This window comes from Mustela nivalis (genome assembly GCF_964662115.1).
Source record: "Mustela nivalis genome assembly, chromosome: 2".
Lineage (NCBI taxonomy): Eukaryota > Metazoa > Chordata > Mammalia > Carnivora > Mustelidae > Mustela > Mustela nivalis.
In genome coordinates, this window is record NC_139021.1 from 72,737,484 (window position 1) to 72,759,091 (window position 21,608).

The 21,608-nt window shown below is 34.5% G+C and overlaps 1 protein-coding gene across 12 annotated transcripts in view; it reads right to left on the bottom strand.

The window, feature by feature from the left end:
• CSPP1 (centrosome and spindle pole associated protein 1) overlaps nt 1-21,608 on the bottom strand; it is a 168,827-nt gene that overhangs the window by 66,576 nt on the left and 80,643 nt on the right. For 6 of the 12 annotated variants that reach the window (XM_082719108.1, XM_082719112.1, XM_082719104.1 and 3 more), the window contains 5 exons: nt 19,854-19,947; nt 18,112-18,169; nt 16,172-16,380; nt 13,523-13,644; nt 13,090-13,168 (listed from right to left, as the gene is read on the bottom strand). In XM_082719108.1, coding sequence (XP_082575234.1) covers nt 13,090-13,168; nt 13,523-13,644; nt 16,172-16,380; nt 18,112-18,169; nt 19,854-19,947 — 562 coding nt within the window. The remainder of the gene's footprint in view (nt 1-13,089; nt 13,169-13,522; nt 13,645-16,171; nt 16,381-18,111; nt 18,170-19,853; nt 19,948-21,608) is intronic. The other 6 variants (XM_082719113.1, XM_082719106.1, XM_082719114.1 and 3 more) reach the window with 1 other exon arrangement.

Sequence of the window (21,608 nt, forward strand, 5' to 3'; positions counted from 1 at the left end):
AGTGAATAGTTTTGGGGACTGAATGGCAGACTTACAAGCCCCTTTCCTATAACATTTTTACCTATGAATTCAGCTGTGTTAAAGAAATAAAACATTGGAAAGACGACAGATCAGGTGCACATCAAAAGAGTTAACAGAATCGTAGGTTCCTTCCACCTCTAATTAGGCTAAAATGCTTGGAAATAAAAATAAATACATTAGGAAACAGTTTGTAAGAAATTAAGGAGGTTATTCCACTATTTAACTGTTACTTTATATCACAATTTTACACTCTGTAATGTGGCATTCAGAAAAACATAATAGAAAAAAAAAAGACAACTTAAAAAACGACTATACTGGGGACAGGACTCACAACTAACAGTAAATGGGTATGAGGGATCTTGTGGAGATGAGTTTTCTGAAACTGGAAACACTTCCACAATGGCAAAGTAGGGACCTCTGAAAATCTGTTACTCCATTTAAGTACTGAAAACACTGTTAAAAATTGCCAAAATCAACTTTTTTATAATTTTGAAAATTAATGTAAGGCTTGCAACAATCCAAGAAGAGTTTTAAAAAATGAAAAAAAGAAAAATTTTCATTAAGAACAACAATCTTTATGGCATGTGAATCTGTCCCTTCCCATTCAACTTCCACCTAGCTCTACTGAAACGTTAAAATCCAACAGCATGCCACAAATGGCAGCTGTAAAAACCAGCAGCACTGCCACTGGAAATGCAGAACAGGTTTGGAGCTCCCCCAAGAGCCAATTTCTAGGAAAATGTCTCTTTTGACCTATCTGGCAGCTCCCTGGAAAAGCCTGCCTTTATTTAAAGCATACTTAGAACTTGCTCAGTATCAATATTCTTATCATGAAGTGTTTGTAGAAAACAATCAACAGGGGTGCCTGGGTGGCTCAGTGGGTTAAGCCTCTGCCTTTGGCTCAGGTCATGATCTCAGGGTCCTGGGATCAAGTCCCGCATCGGGCTCTCTGCTCAGCGGGAGCCTGCTTCCCCCTCTCTTTCTGCCTGCTTCTCTGCCTACTTGTGATCTCTCTCTCTGTCAAATAAATAAATAAAATCTTAAAAAAAGAAAAGAAAAGAAAAAATCAGCAGCAATTGTGCAACACTGCAGTATCTGTGGCAGTAAAACCACTGGGGCAAGCAAAGGCCTGACCAATCCTTCAAAAAAATAAAATAAATAAAGAAAAATCAAAAGAAAAATTAGGGAAAAACATATCCACAGGGGCTTGAAAAACTAACATATTCCTATGACTCCAGAAAGTCACATGCATATGCAGAGTTAGCAGATATCCAGAAAAGCTGTGAGAACACCCTGATCTCTCACTTCTGCTGGTATTGAGGCTCTATGCTAGAAGAAGTAAAAGCTAAAGCAGAGATGGAAATTGCTGGAATATTGTCCTGAACATGCCCCAACACAAACACAAAACACTCAACAAAGAGTATTACAGATTTAAGTCTTTTAAGGAAATTTAAGCCCTTTAAGGAAATCTCTGTCCAGTCATGAGCTAATCATTAAGCTAAACGAGAAGAGGCATCAGTAGCCATATATAACAAAGAATATAAATTTTATAGAATTAGTTCATAATAGTTACTTTAAAAAGAGCCACAATGACAAATAGCAACAATAAGCCTTAGGAAAGGAGAAAATCAGGTTTCTACAGTTGCCACATTTCTTTTTATTTTTTTATTTTTTTTTAAAGATTTTATTTATTTATTTGACAGAGAGAGATTACAAATAGGCAGAGAGACAGGCAGAGAGAGAGAGAGGAGAAAGCAGGCTCCCTGCCGAGCAGAGAGCCCGATGCGGGACTCAATCCCAGGACCCCGAGATCATGACCTGAGCCGAAGGCAGCGGCTTAACCCACTGAGCCACCCAGGCACCCAGCCACATTTCTTTTTAAATGTCCAGTTTTCAATAACTAAAAAATTTATATGAGACTAGCAAAGGAACAGGGAGGTATAAAATAAACAGGAAAAAGCAATCAGTCAATACAAACTGTCCTTGAGGAAACCCACCTGTTGGACTTGCTGGACAAAGACTTTAAATGAGGCATTACAAATACCTTGGAAAAACTAAAGAAAACTATATCTAAAGAATTAAAGGAAAGGAAAAGAACAATGTTTTACCAATTAATATCAACAAAGAGCAATTATAAAAAAAAGATATTACAGGGTTGGAAAGTACAAAAACTGAAAAGATAAATTCATTAGAGGGTCTCAACAAGAGATTTTAGCAGGGAGAAGAAACAATCACTGAACCTGAAAATAAGACACTTGAGATTATCCACTCTAAGGAACAGAAGGGAAAATGCTGAAGAAAAATGAACAGAATTTCAGAGACCCTGGGGGACACCATCAAGTTTACCAATATACACATAATAGGAATCTCAGAAAGAAAGGAGACAAAGAAAGGGACATAAAGAATGTTTGAATAATAGCTGAAAATTTCCCAAATTTGATGAAAAACATTAATCAGCACATTCAGTAGCTTATTAAATTCTAAGCAGAAAAATTCAAAGATCCATACACATACACATTATAGTCAAACTGCCTAAAAACAAAAAGAGAATCTTGAAGATAGCAAGAAAATAACAACTCATCATGTATAAGGGATCTTCAGTAAGATTAACAACTTATCATAAACCATGAAGATGAGAAGGCAAAGAGAAGGAGATGACATTCAAAATGCTGACAGAAAAAGAATTTTAACTAAGAACTCTATACCCAGGAAAACTATCCTTCAAAAATAAAAGTAAAATTAGAATATGAAAGCTAATTAGGCCATTCTGTAAAAACTCAGAGAAGTCATCACTAACAGACATGTCCTGTAATACTGAATGGAGCACTTAAGATTGAAATAAGGGACACTTGACAATAACTAGAGTAATCACAAAGAAATAAAGAACATCAGTAACTAACTATACATACACAAAGATAAAAGATATTAAAAATATGTTTTTAGTGTGTATTCCTCTCTAACTTAAAAGACAAATACACAAAGAAAGGAACTAGAAAGGAAAAAAAAGAATTATAAAATTGTGTTGACAAGTTTAAGTGTATAAAGATGTAATTTGTGTGACAACAATGGCATCAAGGAAAAGGGAAGGAAAAATGGAGAAAAAACTTTTTACTATTTTAAATTAATATTGACCTAAACTCAGTTCTTTTAAATTAACACAGTAATTTCAATCTGTAACAAAAACAAAAAAGCCCACAAAAATAATAACTAAAAGAGAATTAAAAAGGAATGCTATAAAATATTTGGGACGCCTGGGTGGCTCAGGGGGTTGGGCCTCTGCCTTCCGCTCAGGTCATGATCCCAGAGTCCTGGGATCGAGTCCCAAGTTGGACTCTGCTCAGCAGGGAGCCTGCTTCTCTCTCTCTCTCTGCCTGTCTCTCTCCCTAGTTGTAATCTCTTTCTGTGTCAAATAAATAACTAATGTTTAAAAAATATATATTTAATATAAGGGCACCTGAGTGGCTCAGGTGATTAAGCATCTTTTTTTTTTTTTTTAAGATTTTATTTATTTATTTGTTAGAGAGAAAGAGAGAGAGCACACAAGCAGGGGGAGCAATAGGCAGAGGGAGAAGCAGAAATAGCCTCCCTGCTGAGTAAGGAGCCTGATGTGGGACTCAATCCCAAAACCCTGGGATCATGACCCAAGCTGAAGGCAGACATCCAACCAAGTAAGCCACCCAGGCATCCCAGCATCTAACTCTTTCACATGTCCTGCATCAGCATCAGGCTCTGTACTCAATGGGGAGTCTACTTCTCTCTCTTCCTTTCCCTCTCCCCTTCCCTGGTTGGCAGGTGCATGAACATGCTCTCTAAATCAATCAGCCAATCAATCAATAAAATCTTTGAAAAAATATTTAACATAAAAGAAGGCATTAATAGAGGAAAAGAAAAACAAAGAGTTGTTGTTTTTTAAAAAAGCAAAATAGCTCACAAAAATCCTATCTTAATAAGAATTGCACTATACATAAATTTAGGCAGAAGCTAGCAGAAAAAGGTGGGCCAGGGGACAAGGCGTGGGGAAGGGAGATAGAGGGCAACAACCAGGATGCAAAGGTATGCTGTCTGCAGAGACAGATTTTAGATTCAAATACACAAATAAATTGAGGGTAAGACATGGAAAATTATATAGCATGCAAGCTAAAAAAAAAAAAAAAAAAAAAAAAAACACAACAACAACAACAACAGGAGTAGCAAATTTCTAATAGAAAAATTCACTTAAGGTCAAAAACCATTAGTAGACACAAAAAAGAATCTCTTATACTGTTAAAGGGTCAACTTAACATTAAGAAATAATAAACATACATGTACATAACTACAGAGATTTAGCATATAAAAAGCAAAAACAGAAGAGAACAGAGAAATCAAAAATAATAGAGACTTCAATACTTCACTTCTAATAATAGATAGGACAACTGAACAACTACATAGAAGATCAACAAGGAAATACAAAAAATAATACTATAAGCCAACTAAATCTAAGACACACTGATGGAATGATCCACTCAACAGGACAATACACTCTCTTCTCAAGTTTATAGAGAATTCTCCAGCACAGACCATATGTAGGTTATAAAACAAGCCTCATTAAATTTAAAAGGACTGAAGTCATACAAAGTATGTTCTCTAACTGCAAAAGAATTATACCACAAGTGAGTAAGAAAAGAAAATTTGAGAAATTCACAATTCCCAGGATCCTGGGATCATGACCCAAGCCAAAGGCAGACGCTTAACAAATGAGCCACCCAGGTACCCCAATTTTGTGGAAATTAAACAACACACTCTAAAGTAACCAACAGATCAATGAAGAACTTAGAGGAGAAATTGGACATAGGGATAATCCTCTCACATCTTCAAAACCCTTAAAGGGCTCAGCCTGACAGAAACTTGGGGCCAACATCTCACCTAACATCTGGTCCCTCTTCTCCCCCTGAGAAAGTGGATTAACTCTGTCCTGCTTATGGCTCTATTTGTGCAATTCTTTGTCACCCATATCACCAGGCCACCTTAACATTTTGGTGGTCCTATATATGAGGACTGGACACTGCTTACCATGATCCATCTCAACCAGATCTCCTTGTCAACCAATATTAAGTGAGTCAAATTTTTCATTTTTAAGAGGACTCTGTGAGATCTTGAGTATTAGAAATTATTACTAAGTGTTGGCTGATTTACCATGGCAGAATCAAGCCTCAGCACTGGGCTCAGTCAACAATCAGTGTATTGACCACTGGAGGGACACCTCTTCTGGGTCCTTCCGGTCTTGGGACCATCAATCCCTTTCCCTCACAGGGGACCTTGAGTTTGGGCAATACCCTTTTCCTCTTGGGCTTGGTATTGGTAAGGGTTTCATCTTCTTCTTGGAATGCTGGGTCAAGATGTCTCCCTTCATGATTTTTCCCTTTGTTCCAGTCTTCAAAATCTCCTTTCTCCTTTTCCTAGATTTCCGGATAGTCAATACCATGTCTACCCTTCTTAAGGAATTGAAAAATACTTCGAGGTGAATGAAAATAAAGAAACAACATACAAAATGTCAGGGATGCAGCTAAAATAGTTCCCAGAGGAAAATTTATATTTATATACACTAAAAAAGACATCAAATCAATAGCCTAACCTCCCACCCTCAAAAACTAGAAAATTTAAAAGCAAACTGAAACCAAAGTAAGCAAAATGAGTGAAACAAAAAGATCAGAGAAGAAATAAATGAAATGGAAATTAGAAGCACAAGAGAGAAAATCAGATAAATGAACAGTTAATTCTTTAAAAAGATCAACAAAATTGACATAAGTTCAGCTAGAATTTTTTTTTTTTTGGTCAAAAAAAAAAAGACTAAAATTACTGAATTCAGGAATAAAAGAAAGAGTATCACTACTGACCTTATAAAAATTAGAAAGACTTATGTAAGGGAATACTATGAACAACACTATCCCAAAAAATTAGATCATCTTGATGACATAGGTAAATTCATAGAAAGATACAAACTACCAAAACAGATATAAGAAAAAGTTAAATAAACTGACATCAGGTAAAGACACTGAATTAGTAAAATAAAAAAACAAAAAACAAACAAACAAATAAAACTACCCACAAAGGAAAGACAAGACCCAATTAATTTCCTGGTAAATTCTACCACAATGAAAGAATTAACAACAATCTTTCACAAACCCCAAACAGAAAATGGAAGCACACTTTGAACTAACTCTATTAGGCTGGTACCATCCTGATACCAAAATCAGACATGAACGGGCACCTGGGTGGCTCAGTCAGTGAAGCACCCAAGTCTTGGGTTTCAGCTTGGGTCATGATCTCAGAGTTGTGGGACTGGGCCCCCCACTGGACTCCACCATCAGCTCACAGTCTGCTTAAGATTCTTCCTCCCTCCTTCTTCTCTCTTTCCCCCACTCATCCACTCTCTCTCAAATAAATAAAAAAATTTTTTTAAAAATCTGACATGAAAACAAAACCAAAGAATAATATCACTCATAAATACAGAGGCAAAAGTCCTCAACCAAAAATTAGCAAACTGAATAATCCAGCAACACATAATAAGGAATAGTACTTCATGACCAAGTGGGATTTATCACACGATTTCAAGGTTGATTTAAGATCTGAAACTAATTAATATAATACACCATATTAATAGAATAATGAACAAAAACCTTTGAAGCATCTCATTAAATGCAGAAAAACCATCTGGCAAAATTCAGCTTCTAATTTAGAAATATGTTGAAATATGTTAAAATTCTAAATACCATTTATGATCAAAACAATCAACAAAGAATAAAAGGAAACTTCGTCAATCTGATAAAGGCAATTACAAAAAACCTGTAACTAATATCATACTTAATGGTTATAAATGTCTTTCACTTAAGATCAAAATAAGATGAAGATACCCACTCTCATAAGATATATTCAACATTGTACTGAAGGTTCTAAGCAAGACAATTAATGAAGAAAAAGAAATAAAAGGTGTAAGAAGGAAAGGAAGAAATAAAATTATCTTCATTTACTGATGACATAATCATGCATACAGAAGATGCTAAGAAATCCACTAAAAACTGTTAAGAGTTCAGCAAAGTTGCAGGATACAAGATCAATACACAAAATTCAATTGTATTTCTATAAACTACCATGAATAATATGGAAACGAAATTAAGAGAACAATTCCATTCACAACACCGAAGAGTATTAAATACTTTGGAATAAATAAACAGAAGTTAAATAGTCTAAAAGTTACAAAACATTGTTGAAAGAAACTTAAAAACCCCAAATAATTTTAAAGAAATTCCACATTCATGGATTGGAGACTTAATATTGTTAAAATATAAGACTAAACCATAAGGAAATAGAAAGTCTGGAAAGACCTATAATTAGTAAGGAAATTGAATCATTAATCAAAAATTTCCTGACAGAGTAAAGCCACAGACCTGATGGCTTCAATGGGTAAAGTCTACCAAACACTTTAAAGAAAAACTAATTTCAATCCTTCTCAAACTTTTCCAAAACCTTGAAGAGGAGGGAAGACAACCTAACACGTGCTAAAAAGCCAGCTTTACCCTTATATCCAAACCAGACAAAGATGCTACAAGAAAATTACAGACCAATATTGCTTGTGTCCACTGATGTAAAAATCCTCAACAAATACTAGCAAGCTAAATTTAAAAGCCTATTAAAAGAATTAAACACCATGGTCAAGGGAGGATTTATTCCTGGAATACAAGGATGGCTAATATATAAAAATCAATCAATACTATATACCACATTAACAGAAAGAAAGAAAAAAAAAACACATGATCACCTCAACTGATGCTGTAAAAGAATAATAAAATTCAACAATCTTTCTTGATAAGGAAACTACCTTAACATAATAAATACCATATTTAAGAGACGGGAAGCTTTTCCTCAAAGTTCAGAAACAAGGCAAAAGTACCCATTTTCTCTACTTTTATTGAACGTAGTATAGAAAGTTCTAGCCAGAGCAATTAGGATAGAAAAATAAGTAAAAGGCATCTAAATTGGAATGTAAGAAGTAAATTTCTGTTAGTTGATGACTCATAATCTTATACAGAGAGAACTCTAAATCCTCCACACAAAAAAATACCTGTTAGTAAAACAAATCCAGCAATGGTAGGATACAAAGTTAACACAAAAATCAGTTGCATGTCTATACACAATAAATAATCTGAAAAGGAAATTACAAAAGTAATTCCAATTATAATAGCATCAAAGAGAACAGAATATTTGATGCAATATAATAGTATCAAAGAAAACAGCGGTAAAAGACTCGTACATACACTGAAAACTTTAAAACACTGCTGAGAGAAATTTAAAAAGACAATAAATGGAAATGTACCCCATTCGTGGATTAGAAGAGTTAATACTGCTAAGATGTCAATACTACCCAAAGTGATGCACATATTCAATGCAAGCCTTATCTAAAACTCAATGAATTTTTTTTTTTTTTTGTAGAGGAGACACCCTTACTTTTATTTTCTCAAGGGACCTCAAATAGCCAAAAAATTTTTTAAAAAGAACAAGCTACAGGACTTATACTTCCTGATTTTAAAACTTACCACAAAGCTACAATAATCAAAACAGCATGGTAGTGGCACATAAAGAAACATATATAACAAATGAATAGAACTCAGAACTAAATGCATGGATGCAAAGTAAAATAATTTTTGCAAGAATGCCATGAACATACAATAGGAAAAGTACAGTCTTTTCAACAAATGATGCTAAGAAAATGATAGTCACATGTGAAAAATGAAGCTGGGTCCTTAATAACGCTTCCTACCAAATGAATCAAAATCCTCAATGTAAGGCCAAAAATTATAAAACTCTTAGAAGAGGGGCGCCTGAGTGGCTCAGTGGGTTAAGCCGCTGCCTTCGGCTCAGGTCATGATCTCAGGGTCCTGGGATCGAGTTCCGCGTCGGGCTCTCTGCTCAGCAGGGAGCCTGCTTCCTTCTCTCTCTCTCTGCCTGCCTCTCAGTGTACTTGTAATTTCTCTCTGTCAAATAAATAAATAAAATCTTTAAAAAAAAAAAAAAACTCTTAGAAGAAAACATAAAGCAAAATCTTCACAATTTGGGGGCGCCTGGGTGGCTCAGTGGGTTAAGCCTCTGCCTTTGGCTCGGGTCATGATCCCAGGGTCCTGGGATCAAGCCCCAATCAGTCTCTCTGCTCAGTGGGGAGCCTGCTTCTTCCCCTCTTTCTCTGCCTGCCTCTCTGCCTCATTGTGATCTCTGTCAAATAAATAAATAAAATCTTAAAAAAAAAAAAAAACGCTTCATAGTTTGGTTTTGACAATAATTTCTTGGCTGGGACACCAAAGACACAGCCAAAAAAAAAAAAAAAAAAGGCAAATAAAACTTCATGAAGATTAAAATTTTGTGTGCATTGATAGTGTTGCTAGGTACTATCAACAAAGTAAAAAAGCAACACAAAGAATGGGGGAATATATTTGCAAATTATTAATCTGATAAGGAATTAATATCCACAAAAAAAGAGAACTCAAGATTCATCAACCAAAAAACCAAACACCCAATTAAAAAATGAACTATGACTTGAACAGACATTTCTCCACAGACAGACAAATGGTCAATAAGCACATAAAACTTCAGTCAACAACAGTAATTGTAAGGAAATCCAAATAAAAATCACAATGAGATAACAATTCATATCTATTAGCATGGCTCTTATCAAATAAAACAAAAATAACAAGTGTTGGTCAGAAGGTGAGAAACTGAAACCCTCATATACAGTTGATGGGAATGAAAAATAGTACTGCTGCAGTGGAACACAGTATGATGGTTACCTGATAGGTAATTACCATATGATCCAGCAATTCCACTTCTGGGTATATACTTTAAAGAACCAAAAGCGAAGTCCAGAAGACATACTTGTATACCCATGTTCACAGCTGCATATTTGCAACAGCAAAACATGGAAGCAACCCAAGTGCCTATTGACGGATGAATGTATAAGCAAAATGTGGTATCTACATATGAGGAATATGATTCAGCCTTAAAAAGGAAGGAAATTCTGACTTGTGCCACAACATGGGTTAACCTTGAAGCATTATAAGTAAAATAAGCCAGACACACAAAAAAAAGTTACATGAGACTTGTCTTCTATGAGGCATCTGAAGTATTTGAAATGACAGAAACAGAAAGGGGCAGAAGGAGGGGGAAATAAGGAGATGTTTGTTTAACAGGCAGAGTCAGTTTTATAAGATTAAAAGAGTTCTAGAAACAGGTGGTGGTGATGGTTGCACAACAATATGAATGTACTTAATACCATTGAACGACACACTTAAAATGCTCAAAATGGTAAATTCTATGTTATGTGTGTTTTACCACAATAAAGAAATTGAAAAAAAATTAAGGCAATACTGAGCAGGTCTGCAGATTCCATATAATGTCTACCAAAAATCTCAACTGACTTTTTGCGTAAATTGGCAAGCTTATCCTAAAATTCACATTGAAATGCAAAGGACCTGCAGCAGCCAAAGCAATCCTGGAAAAGAAAAACAAATTTGGAGAACTCACACTTCCCCAATTTCAAAACTTACTACAGCACGATGATAATCAATGCTCCTGGCATAAGGATAAACACACAGATCAATGGAATAAAATACAGAATCCCAGAAACAGAATCACAAAAATTAGTGCAATGGATTTTGACAAAGATGCAAAAGTAATCCAATAGAGGAAAAGTAATCTTATTAACAAATAATGCTGGGCACCACTAGACATCCATAGGGAGGAAAAAAAAACCCTTCAATCTAGACCTCACATCTTACCTAAAAATTAACTCAAAATGGATCATGGACATAAATGAAAAACTATAGAACTTTTAGGGAAAGGGGAAAAAAGAAACAAAACAGAGAAAATCCTTGGGATCTAGGCCTAGAAAAAGAATACTAGAACACTAGAATACTAGAATACTAGAATACTAGAACACTAAAAATACGATCCATAAAAGGAAAAACTGGTAAATTGGGCTTGATCAAAATTCAAAAGTTTTGCTCTATGCAACACCCTACTCAAAGGATAAAGACAAGTTTTAGACTGACAGAAAATACTTGCATACCAAATATCTGACAAAGAACTAGTATATAGAATATATCAAGAAGCTTCAAAAACTAAAAAAAAACAAAAAACAAAAAACAACTCCAGTTTAAAATGTGTAAAAAATGAGGCACCTGGCTGTCTCAGTCAGTAGAGCATGCAACTCTTGATCTCAGGGTTGTGAATTCAAGCCCCATCGTGGGCATGCAGACTACTTAAAAAAATAAATAAGTAAAATAAAATGTGTAAAAAATATCAAGAGACATTTCATCAAATATATGGCAAATAAATACATGAAAAGATGGTAAGCATCATCACTAGCAGAGAAACGTAAATTAAAACCCCAATGATGGGGGCGCCTGGGTGGCTCAGTTGGTTGGACGACTGCCTTCGGCTCAGGTCATGATCCTGGAGTCCCAGGATCGAGTCCCACATCAGGCTCCCAGCTCCATGGTAAGTCTGCTTCTCCCTCTGACCTTCTCCTCGCTCATGTTCTCTCTCACTATCTCTCTCTCAAACAAATAAATAAAATCTTTAAAAAAAAAAAAAAAAACCAATGATGTATCATTGCACACCTATCAAAGTGGCATAAACAAAAGTCATGACACCAAATGCTGGTAAAGATGTAAAGAAACCAGATTCTGGATACACTGCCAATATAAATGTGAAATGGTACAGTCTCTATGAAAAGTTTGGCAGTGTCTCATAAAACAAAGTTGTTACTACCATATAACCCACAATAACACTCCTGACCAATTATCCTAAAGAACTAAAGGCTATGTTCAAAACCTGTACACGAATATTTACAGCAGCTTTATTCATACTAACTTAAATGTCCTTCAACGATGAAATGTTTAAACTGTAGTACAAACATACAATGAAATGATACTTAGCAATAAGCATAAACAATTTATACATTCAACAACTGGATGGATCACAAGGGAATTATGCTGATTTTAAAGAGTAAACTCCAAAAGGTTACATATATGATTCCATGTTTACATAGCATTTTTTAAATGGTATTAAAGAAATGGAGAACAGATTAGTTGTTCCTAGTGCCTATGGAGGGAGTAGGGGCAGGAAGAAACTAGGTGTGGCTGAAAGGGCATGATAATGGATCCTTGTGATGAATGTTCTGTATCTTGAATGTATCCGATGTCATATATTTGGGCTATGTCATTGTACCACAATTCTGCAAGATATCTTCTTAGCATTACGAACTGGGTAAAGGAAATACAAGATGTCTCTATATTATTTCTTATAATTACATCATGGGAATCTATAATTATCTCTAATAAAAAGTTTAATTTTAAATAATAATGCTATATAGTAGAAAGATATTTATGATATATTTTTAATTTTAAAAGGTTACAGAACAATATAAACAATATAAGATAATTTTGGTGTATGTTGTGTATATGATTTTGTGACTAAATAAGACTTCCTGAATGCTCAGTTAGATGCACCTATCACTGGATGGGGATTATAGGTGATTTCAATTTTTTCATATGCTTTTTCTCTTTTTTTTTTTTTAAGATTTTATTTATTTATTTGACAGACAGAGATTACAAGTAGGCAGAGAGGCAGGCAGAGAGAGAGGAGGAAGCAGGCTCCTGCGGAGCAGAAAGCAGAAAGCTTGATGTGGGGCTCGATCCCAGGATCCTGGGATCATGACCTGAGCAGAAAGCAGAGGCTTTAACCCACTGATCCACCCAGGCGCCCAATGCTTTTTCTATTCTTATTTCTCAGTATGTATGCATAACTTTTCTAATGTTGAAAATAAGGTTTCTCTCAATATTTTAAAAGTACTTTCTATGAAACATTTTTTAATTTTTTAAAATACTTTTTAATTTTTTAAAAGTACTTTCTATGAAACATTGACTTAAAAGCAATACTTTGAATATACTAGTTATGCAATAATTGACAGTTAAGTTAGATTTGTTCTGAAAGAAAAACAATAGATTCTATGGAAGACAAATTATTATTTTAATAACTTACATAATCGGCTGTGCTGGCTGGTGGGTGACAGGAGCACTAACATAAGCTGTAGGCTGTACTCCCATCATTCCTGAACCATCTTAAAAGAAAACAAACACATTTATTTCAGAGTACCCATTTATTTACATTTTATTCCTAAAGAAAAAGTCACACACTGAATGTTACCTAAGGGAAAAATTTCGTATTTCCTTCTCAGGAGTTAGCAAAGAACATTGCAAGAAACCACAAAATAGACATTTCTTAAAGTTGAATAAAAAACAAGTAACTATGAAATAAAGCTGAGTTTTAAAATAGGGCATTTTTAAGTCAATAAATATGAATATCTGAATTAAGTAAAGCTGTGGTTTTTCAACTTACTTATTTTTGCTTACAAAAAAAATAATTTTCCTAACTGAATCACTAGGAAAAAATATTTAGCCTATAGATAACTTACAATAAGCAAGACTGGGATCCAAATTATTCCTGGTCCCATAAAAATAGTATGCATCATCATAAGGAGTCCGATAGTTAGTAGCTATAGGTGGCAGTAGGGGAGGAGGAGGCAGAGGTGCAATCCTGTATCAAAAGAAAATTGGAAAAATTTTCTCATATTTCACTGCAATTTTTTTAAATCAAGACCTAATTCTTTTGCACAATTTTATTGAAAACCTTATTGCTGCTTTAGAAAAGACCATCATCTTGCTTTAATTTCTTATCAAAAATTAGGATTCAAAAAGCAAAATATACTACCACATCTCAGGATTTAAGTTATAACATTTATGTAAGACAAAAACTTTGAATAACAATTCATTTCTAATTAGTCACTCTATACCAGTATTGAACAAACGTGGTCCCTGTCCCTCAAAGTAATACAGAAATAAACAGGCAATTACAGCCCAGCATGAAGTTAAACAATATAGATACACAGTGCTGTAGGAATATGGAACAGGGACATTTAACTCACACAGGGGAAAGGAGGAAAGAAGAAGTAAGGCTTTCTAGAAAAGACAATGCTTCTGCCATGTTGCTAGAGTCACAAAGAGAAGGATAATGCAGGAAGAAATAGCAAATAGATATAAATGGGATTATAAACGGTTCTATATGACTGGGGGGAAAGAATGTACTTTTTAATTCTAAAATAATTTATTGTTCTTTCTTTTTTTTTTCCCCCCCTAAAGATTTTATTTATTTGACAGAGAGAGAGAGAGATCACAAGTAGGCAGAGAGGCAGGCAGAGAGAGAAGGAAGCAGGCTCCCTGCTGAGCAGAGAGCCTGATGCGGGACTCAATTCCAGGACCCTGAGATCATGACCTGAGCCGAAGGCAGCAGCTTAACCCACTGAGCCACCCAGGTGCCCCAATTTATTGTTCTTTCAAAGGAAGTCATATATAATGTGAAAGAGAAGCCACTTAACAGTGAAGTTTGGACATAATGTTTTGTCTTTCATAAACTTGTGAAGACCTCTATTTCTGCACTTCATTGCTGATTAGGAAACATCTCTCTATTTGCACCAAGGCAATATTTTCTAACAGTAAAAATGGAAAAGGCAAATTCCTTTAGATGGCCAGAAAGAGAAAAGGAGAAAAGGGGGAATCCTGGAATGGAATGTCTTCTTTTTTTTTTTTTCTTTTTTTTTTTTGGAATGTCTTCCCTTTTGAGTGTATCTTAACAAATTATCTCTTGTTGAATATTTCAAAAACAATTCTGAAGAGCTAAGAAGGCATTCAAGTTCTCTAAAGTTATTAATATTTTTCACACTTACTGGCCACTCAATGTGTCTAACCTCACTAACCTCACTGCATAGGTACGTCAACAAAGCAGTCAAGAGAAACTGCTATGAAAGGGAAATGTCAGCATCATTATATCATAAATTTGTATAGAGATTTATACAGAATCTGATCTTTACAACAGCTCTGGAAATGTAGGTAAGAAAAAAAAAGACTATTATTTCACTGGTACAAATGAGAAAACTGAAGTTTTATAAAGGTGTAGTATTCCCAAAATTGCAGACAGTGGAGCCAACCATTTTAATCCCTAAAGCATTGTGGAGACCATCATACTATGCTCTGTAATTTTGATCCCACCTAGTGTTTTGAGTCAGGAAGTCATTAGATGAAACAAACAAAACATCTAATAAACACAGTACACACAGTGCTACAATTTCTTCGTTGTTAATAAAAGACTATATTTTCTGTGCTATACTTTCTTTCTATAAAGAAAGTGTGCTATAATTTCAGTAGAACTTAGTCTTTCATTTACAATTAACAAATTGTAGCACTGTGTGTACTGTGTTTATTAGATGTTTTGTTTGTTTCATCTAATGACTTCCTGACTCAAAACACTAGGTGGGATCAAAATTATACAGCACAGAAAATATCAATGTTAAAAAAGAAAACCACTTAATTAAACACTCTCCTATAATAAATACATTAATAGTAAGCAAAAAAACAAGCTCAAATCCTACCAAGGGAAAATAGCGCCGTCCAGAAAAATACCAATGTTCACGAGAAAATTTTCTTTATGTACAGTCTCATATAGCATTATGCCTTTTATCTATAAAAATCAAATCCTTACCCTAATACCTAAGTTATAGGTTTTATAATCTCAACATTTTTTATTTCAGGTATTTGAGTTGCTTAGCCTGTAAGTAATTGCAGAGAGACTTGAAGGAAATAGAAGCCAAAATAAAGCAATATATACAAAAGAACCACATGAGAAATTTTTTTCCGCTTAAACTGAAAGAAGTAATCAGTGTTTGCCAAGTGGAAATTATAAAATTGAAGAAAATGTATAGCTTCCTGTATGTTAAAAATCTTTAAAAAAAAAAAATGTGACCTAAAACTAAATACTAAATGCAGTTAGTTACACAGTCTAAAACTATTAAAGCATCTTTAAACAGTAAAAGAATGTTTTAATGATTTCCCTTGTTTTTATAAGAGAAAAGACTAACAACACAAATTTTAAGAGAAATTCTTTCACAGAAGCTGTTAATCATAGAAATATCTCTGAAGGACAACTTAATCTGCTTCAGCAAATCCTTGTAAACCTGTAATATAATGATACCTTACCTAATTCCCAAACACAAAACATTTTAAACAAGCACCTGGGAGGCACCATTTCACCAAGGGTGCAGGTGGGTCCAGTGAGCAAATCTTCATTCTGAGATGGGATGGAGTGAATTGATGGGATGGGTGGGGCAGATGGGGCAGATAAAGGAGGGAGAGGTGTCTGGAAAGCTACTCTGGGTCTTTCAGGTGGTATCGTCTCTTCAAAACGTCTTGGTGCCACACTAAACTGCTTTAGTCTATCAGGCTAAAATAAAGAAAAAAAATCTGTTTGTTACATATAATCATAAATTTAAAGGTAAAAATTTAAAGGTGGAAGGAACCTCAAAAGACCCTCTATCCCAGATTATAAACAGGCACTTTAGTTAGTAACAGAATAAAAGAATTTTTATAACTATAAAAGACTTTGAAGATCTAATCCTTATTTTATAAATGGGGTAAATGAGGCTCACTGAAAGTATATAAATCACCTAAGGCCTCACCATTAATAAGTAATCAAGCAAGAACTAGAGCCAGATATTAATTCTAAATATAAAACTCTATTATACTCTAACACTGTGCTATTTCTCTATCCAACTGCCTTTTCTGACATCAAGTATTCTCTAGAATGGTCAGCAAATGTTTTCTGATAGAAGCCAAACAGAAAATATACCAGGCTTTGCAAAACATGCAGTTTCCTCAGAACTACTCAACTCAATCATAGCACCAAAGTAGCCCAAAACAGTATCTAAATAATAAGTGAGGGTGTGCTGCAATAGAACTTTATTTACAAAAACAGGAAGCAACTAGATTTGGCCACAGGCTACAGTTTCCTAACCCCTGTTTTAGAACATCATTTATGTATCTTTTCCTAAAATTTGACATCAAAAGTCAACCCCAAAGTAATGGTTTAACTATTGTATCTAATGTTCTCATTTATTCTCATAAAGCAACTTGGCACTTAAAAGGCTGCTTCATTCAAATATAAATAAGAATGTCCATCAAATACTAATATAAACTATATATAATGTATCCATAAATTAAATGTTTAGCATACTACCATATTACATTAAAAAGTTCAAGATTTTAAAAGAAAGTTTTTGATTGTGAAAATTATTTCACAGGTATTCACTGATAGAGGAAAATATATTTAGCTTTAGAATTATCCTTTCTTCCCCACCATATTTAATTCCTCAGGAATGATTTCTCAGATTAATCTAAAAGTTTTATTCTATGAGCAGTCAAAAAGCACATTAGAGTAATATTAGCACAGTATTAAACTTCTTTAAATGGATAACTCAGAGGATATACCTAAAAGTTGCCTAAAGCTGAATAATTTTAAGTTGCTCTATTCTTTCTAAGAATGAACTTTTTAATGAAATTAAAGCTTCTTAGTCATCAAAGATAAAAACTTGCCTTAACATATCCCACTACAGAAAAAGCATATTTTGAGAAGAGCAATAAATTATTACCTCCTCCTTACTTAACTGCAATGATGTAATTCATTTCACTAAATGATGAGAATTGCAAAATTAAAGTAAAAACAAGATTATTATGTCTCTAGTTTTAGAGTAAATAAAAATTTCTAAAATGCTTAAACACTAGAATCAAAGATTTCTGTTTCTTTGGAAATCATTCAATCTAACTAACAAGAGTGGTAAGATAAACTCAAGAAAAATATTAATATTTATTGCAAATTAAACTGAGATAACTTTCCCCTGGATAGCACCTGTGAACAAGGCAGAAAGAACTAATTTAAAACAAACTAAAAAAAAACCACACACACACAAACAAAAACGCACATATGAAAAAGGAAAAATTATCTTAGAGGAATAAACAAGTAAGAGTTAGGACTTAGGTTTTATGAGAACTGAATTCATTACTATTCAAACTGGTCTACTATTATATTTTGCCCAATACCTTCTATCTCTACCTGTCATTACCACTGAGGCTTATTTAAATGAAAGAGTAAACATTAAAAGATGCCAGAAACACTTACTGATTTCTCAGGGTCTCGTACTCCAGAAGCTGCAACACTGAGTCCCATATCTTTTTCTCTGAACAAAATTAAAATTCTGTATATTAAACAGTTATAGCAAACACTATCAAAATCATAATCATTACTAAAACAAACTTAAACCCAAAGTTCATTCAGTTACATCTTCAAGTACAAGTAATTCCTTTAACTGACAATAAAATCTTAAATAATTCTGAAAACTACATTTTTTATTTGGTGCAAAATAAACTAGATTTCACATGTAAACTGACTTAAGTAAGTCTTAAAACTAGTGCCTGGAGTACTTCAAAGCCTCAGCAATTCGCACAGAATTACAGAAGTAAAACAAAATCTTTACTTTGCGAAACAAAAATGTTTAGGGAATGTGTATGTTTTGTTGACTAAAGGGTAAATAATTAAAAATTAATATCATACTTTTAAAGTATTTAAACAGAGTTTTTAAGAAAAAGATGTTACCAAAAAAAAAAAAAAATGATGTTAGAAATGACTAAGATAAAACAATAGATAATGGCCTTTTCTAACATAGAGGGAAAAAAGCAAAACTAAAAGTTAATAGTAGGGAGAAAGACAAACCATAAGTGACTCTTAATCTCACAAAACAAACTGAGGGTTGCTGGGGGGAGGGGGTTTGGGAGAAGGGGGTGAGATTATGGACATTGGGGAGGGTATGTGCTTTGGTGAGTGCTGTGAAGTGTGTAAACCTGGTGATTCACAGACCTGTACCCCTGGGGATAAAAATATATGTTTATAAAAAATAAAAAATTAAAAAAAAAAAAGTTAATAGTATATGGCCTCTGGAAACAAGATATCTATTCCTAATTGTAAACTATAATTATTATTTCACAACTATTTCTACAAGAAAGATTACAAACACTGAGAGTCGGGGGCACCTGGGTGGTGCAGTAGGTTAAAGCCTATGCCTTCGGCTCAGGTCATGATCCCAGGATCCTGGGATCAAGCCCCACATCGGGCTCTCTGCTCAGCAGGGAGCCTGCTTCCCCCCTCCCTCTCTCTCTGCCTACTTGTGATCTCTGTCTGTCAAATAAATAAATAAAATCTTTAAAAAAAAAAAAAAACACTGAGAGTCGTATACAATATAAATCTATATGGATTTATCGTGATTATTTTTTTATATTGCATTTATGGGTATGCTTATAATTTCACATTGTTATAAAACAAAATACTTCCATTTCATATTTGTGGGCATGTAGATAACATTAAATGCTACTCTAAATAAAAAATTGAAGAAATAACCAAAGGTATATAAAAGGCCTGTTATAGAATATACAAAAAGTCTATTATCTGTTACCTATGGCACCATAAATGAACGTTCATATAGTATTTGTTTTATTACCTTAGCTGATATAGAATGTAGAGGCTGAAATAGAAGTGACTTTCAAACACATAATCATCTTGGGAAAAATATTCCCATATTTTACTATATAATTGTCATCACCATATCATTTTACACAAAAGCATTTTTCAAAGATTTTATTGATTGATTGATTGATTGATTGATTTTAGAGAGAAGGAGAAAGAGTACATGTGAGCAGGGGGAGGGAGAGAGAAGAACCTCAAATGTCCTCTACAGGGCTGACACGTGACCCAAAATCAGGACCAGAGCTAAAATCAAGAGTCAGATTCCCAAATGACTAAGCCACCCACATACCCTACATAAATGCATTTTAAGTTCAAACATCTTTTTAAATGCAAACCTTCATTACCGTCTCTTGTTCTTCTGTTGTTCAGCCATCTGTTCCAACAGTTCTAGTCTGTATTTCTCTTTCCTTTTCTGAATAAGTTGTCTATCTTCACTTCCTAGAAAGTGGAAAGAAAAAAAAAAAAGATTTTAACTCTTAAGCAACATCTTCAACTAGAAACTTAGATTTTAAAAAGCCTCCATTTTTAATTATATCAAAGAGTAATTAATTACGGCACATGCAGAAACTATAAAAGGTAAAAGGCAAAATTGCATATTACCTCTTCAATTAATTTCATAATTTCTGAGTATCTTTTATATGTCAATCACCAAACACATCACGCTTTCCCAAACCTCTAAACTTAGTTGAAAACCTTAAATAAAAGAATACTCAGGGCACCTGGGTGGCTCAGTAGGTTAAGCCTCTGCTTTTGGCTCAGGTCATGATCTCATGGTCCTGGGATGAAGCCCCACATTGGGCTCTCTGCTCAGCAGGGAGCCTGCTTCCCCCCGACTCTCTGCCTGCTTCTCTGCCTACTTGTGATCTCTCTCTCTCTGTGTCAAATAAATATATGAAATCTTTTTTTAAAAAAAAGAAAAGAAAAAGAATACTCGGGGCACCTGGGTGGCTCAGTGGGTTAAGCCGCTGCCTTCGGCTCAGGTCATGATCTCAGGGTCCTGGGATCGAGTCCCGCATCGTGCTCTCTGCTCAGCAGGGAGCCTGCTTCCTCCTCTCTCTCTGCCTGCCTCTCTGCCTACTTGTGATCTCTCTCTGTCAAATAAATAAATAAAATCTTTAAAAAAAAAAAAAAAAAAAAAGAATACTCTAAGGGAGCCCGCATGGCTCAGTCAGTTAAGCATCTGACCCTTGATTTCACCTCAGTTCATGACCTCAGGGTCATGGGATTCCACCCTGCATGGGGCCCCACACATTGCTCCCTCTCCCTTTGCCCCTCCCCACCTCTCACATGCACACTTGGTCTGTCTCTGAAAAAAAAATTTAAAAATTAAAAAAAGAATAATAATCCCCATCCCCATTTTTCTAATAATTGGGATGATATCATCACTAATAACTCCTACAAGCCCCTTAAATTTGGTAAGTGTGTCCAAATTGAACACCTCAAAAGCAACTGCTCCTCTTTGTTTTTCTGGTAACAACAATAATATCAACCCTCTAAACCTCATGTAACTTTGCATGCTCATCATCTCTTTATTCACTTCATGTGTGGATCCTCTTATTATTCTCACCACCTTTAACTCTGGATAGGACCTGTCTACATTTCACCTGAATTGCAGCAATAACCTCCTGATTAGTCTCCCCATTCGCCCTCTCTCCGCTCATGATTTTGTGATTACTGTGATTTTTTTAGACTACAGTTGACAATGTTACATTAGTTTCAGGTGTAGACATTGAGTCAACAAGTCTTCACATTATGCTATGCTCACCGGGAATATAGCTATTATCTGTAACCATATAATGTTTTTATATATCATTGACTATATTCCCTATACTGTGTCTTTCATTCCATGACATTCATTCCATACCTGAAAGTCTGTATCTGACACTCCCCTTCATCCATTTTGCCCATCTTCCCACTCTGCTCCCCTTTGGCAATCATCACTTTGTTCTCTATATATTAGGTTTGATTCCACATTTTTGCTTATTCATTTGTTTTTTTAGATCCCACGTATGAATGGAATCATATGATAGTTGTCTTTCTCTGACTAATCTCACTTAGCCATGATAACAACTCACTCTATCAAGATTTTTGCAAGTGGC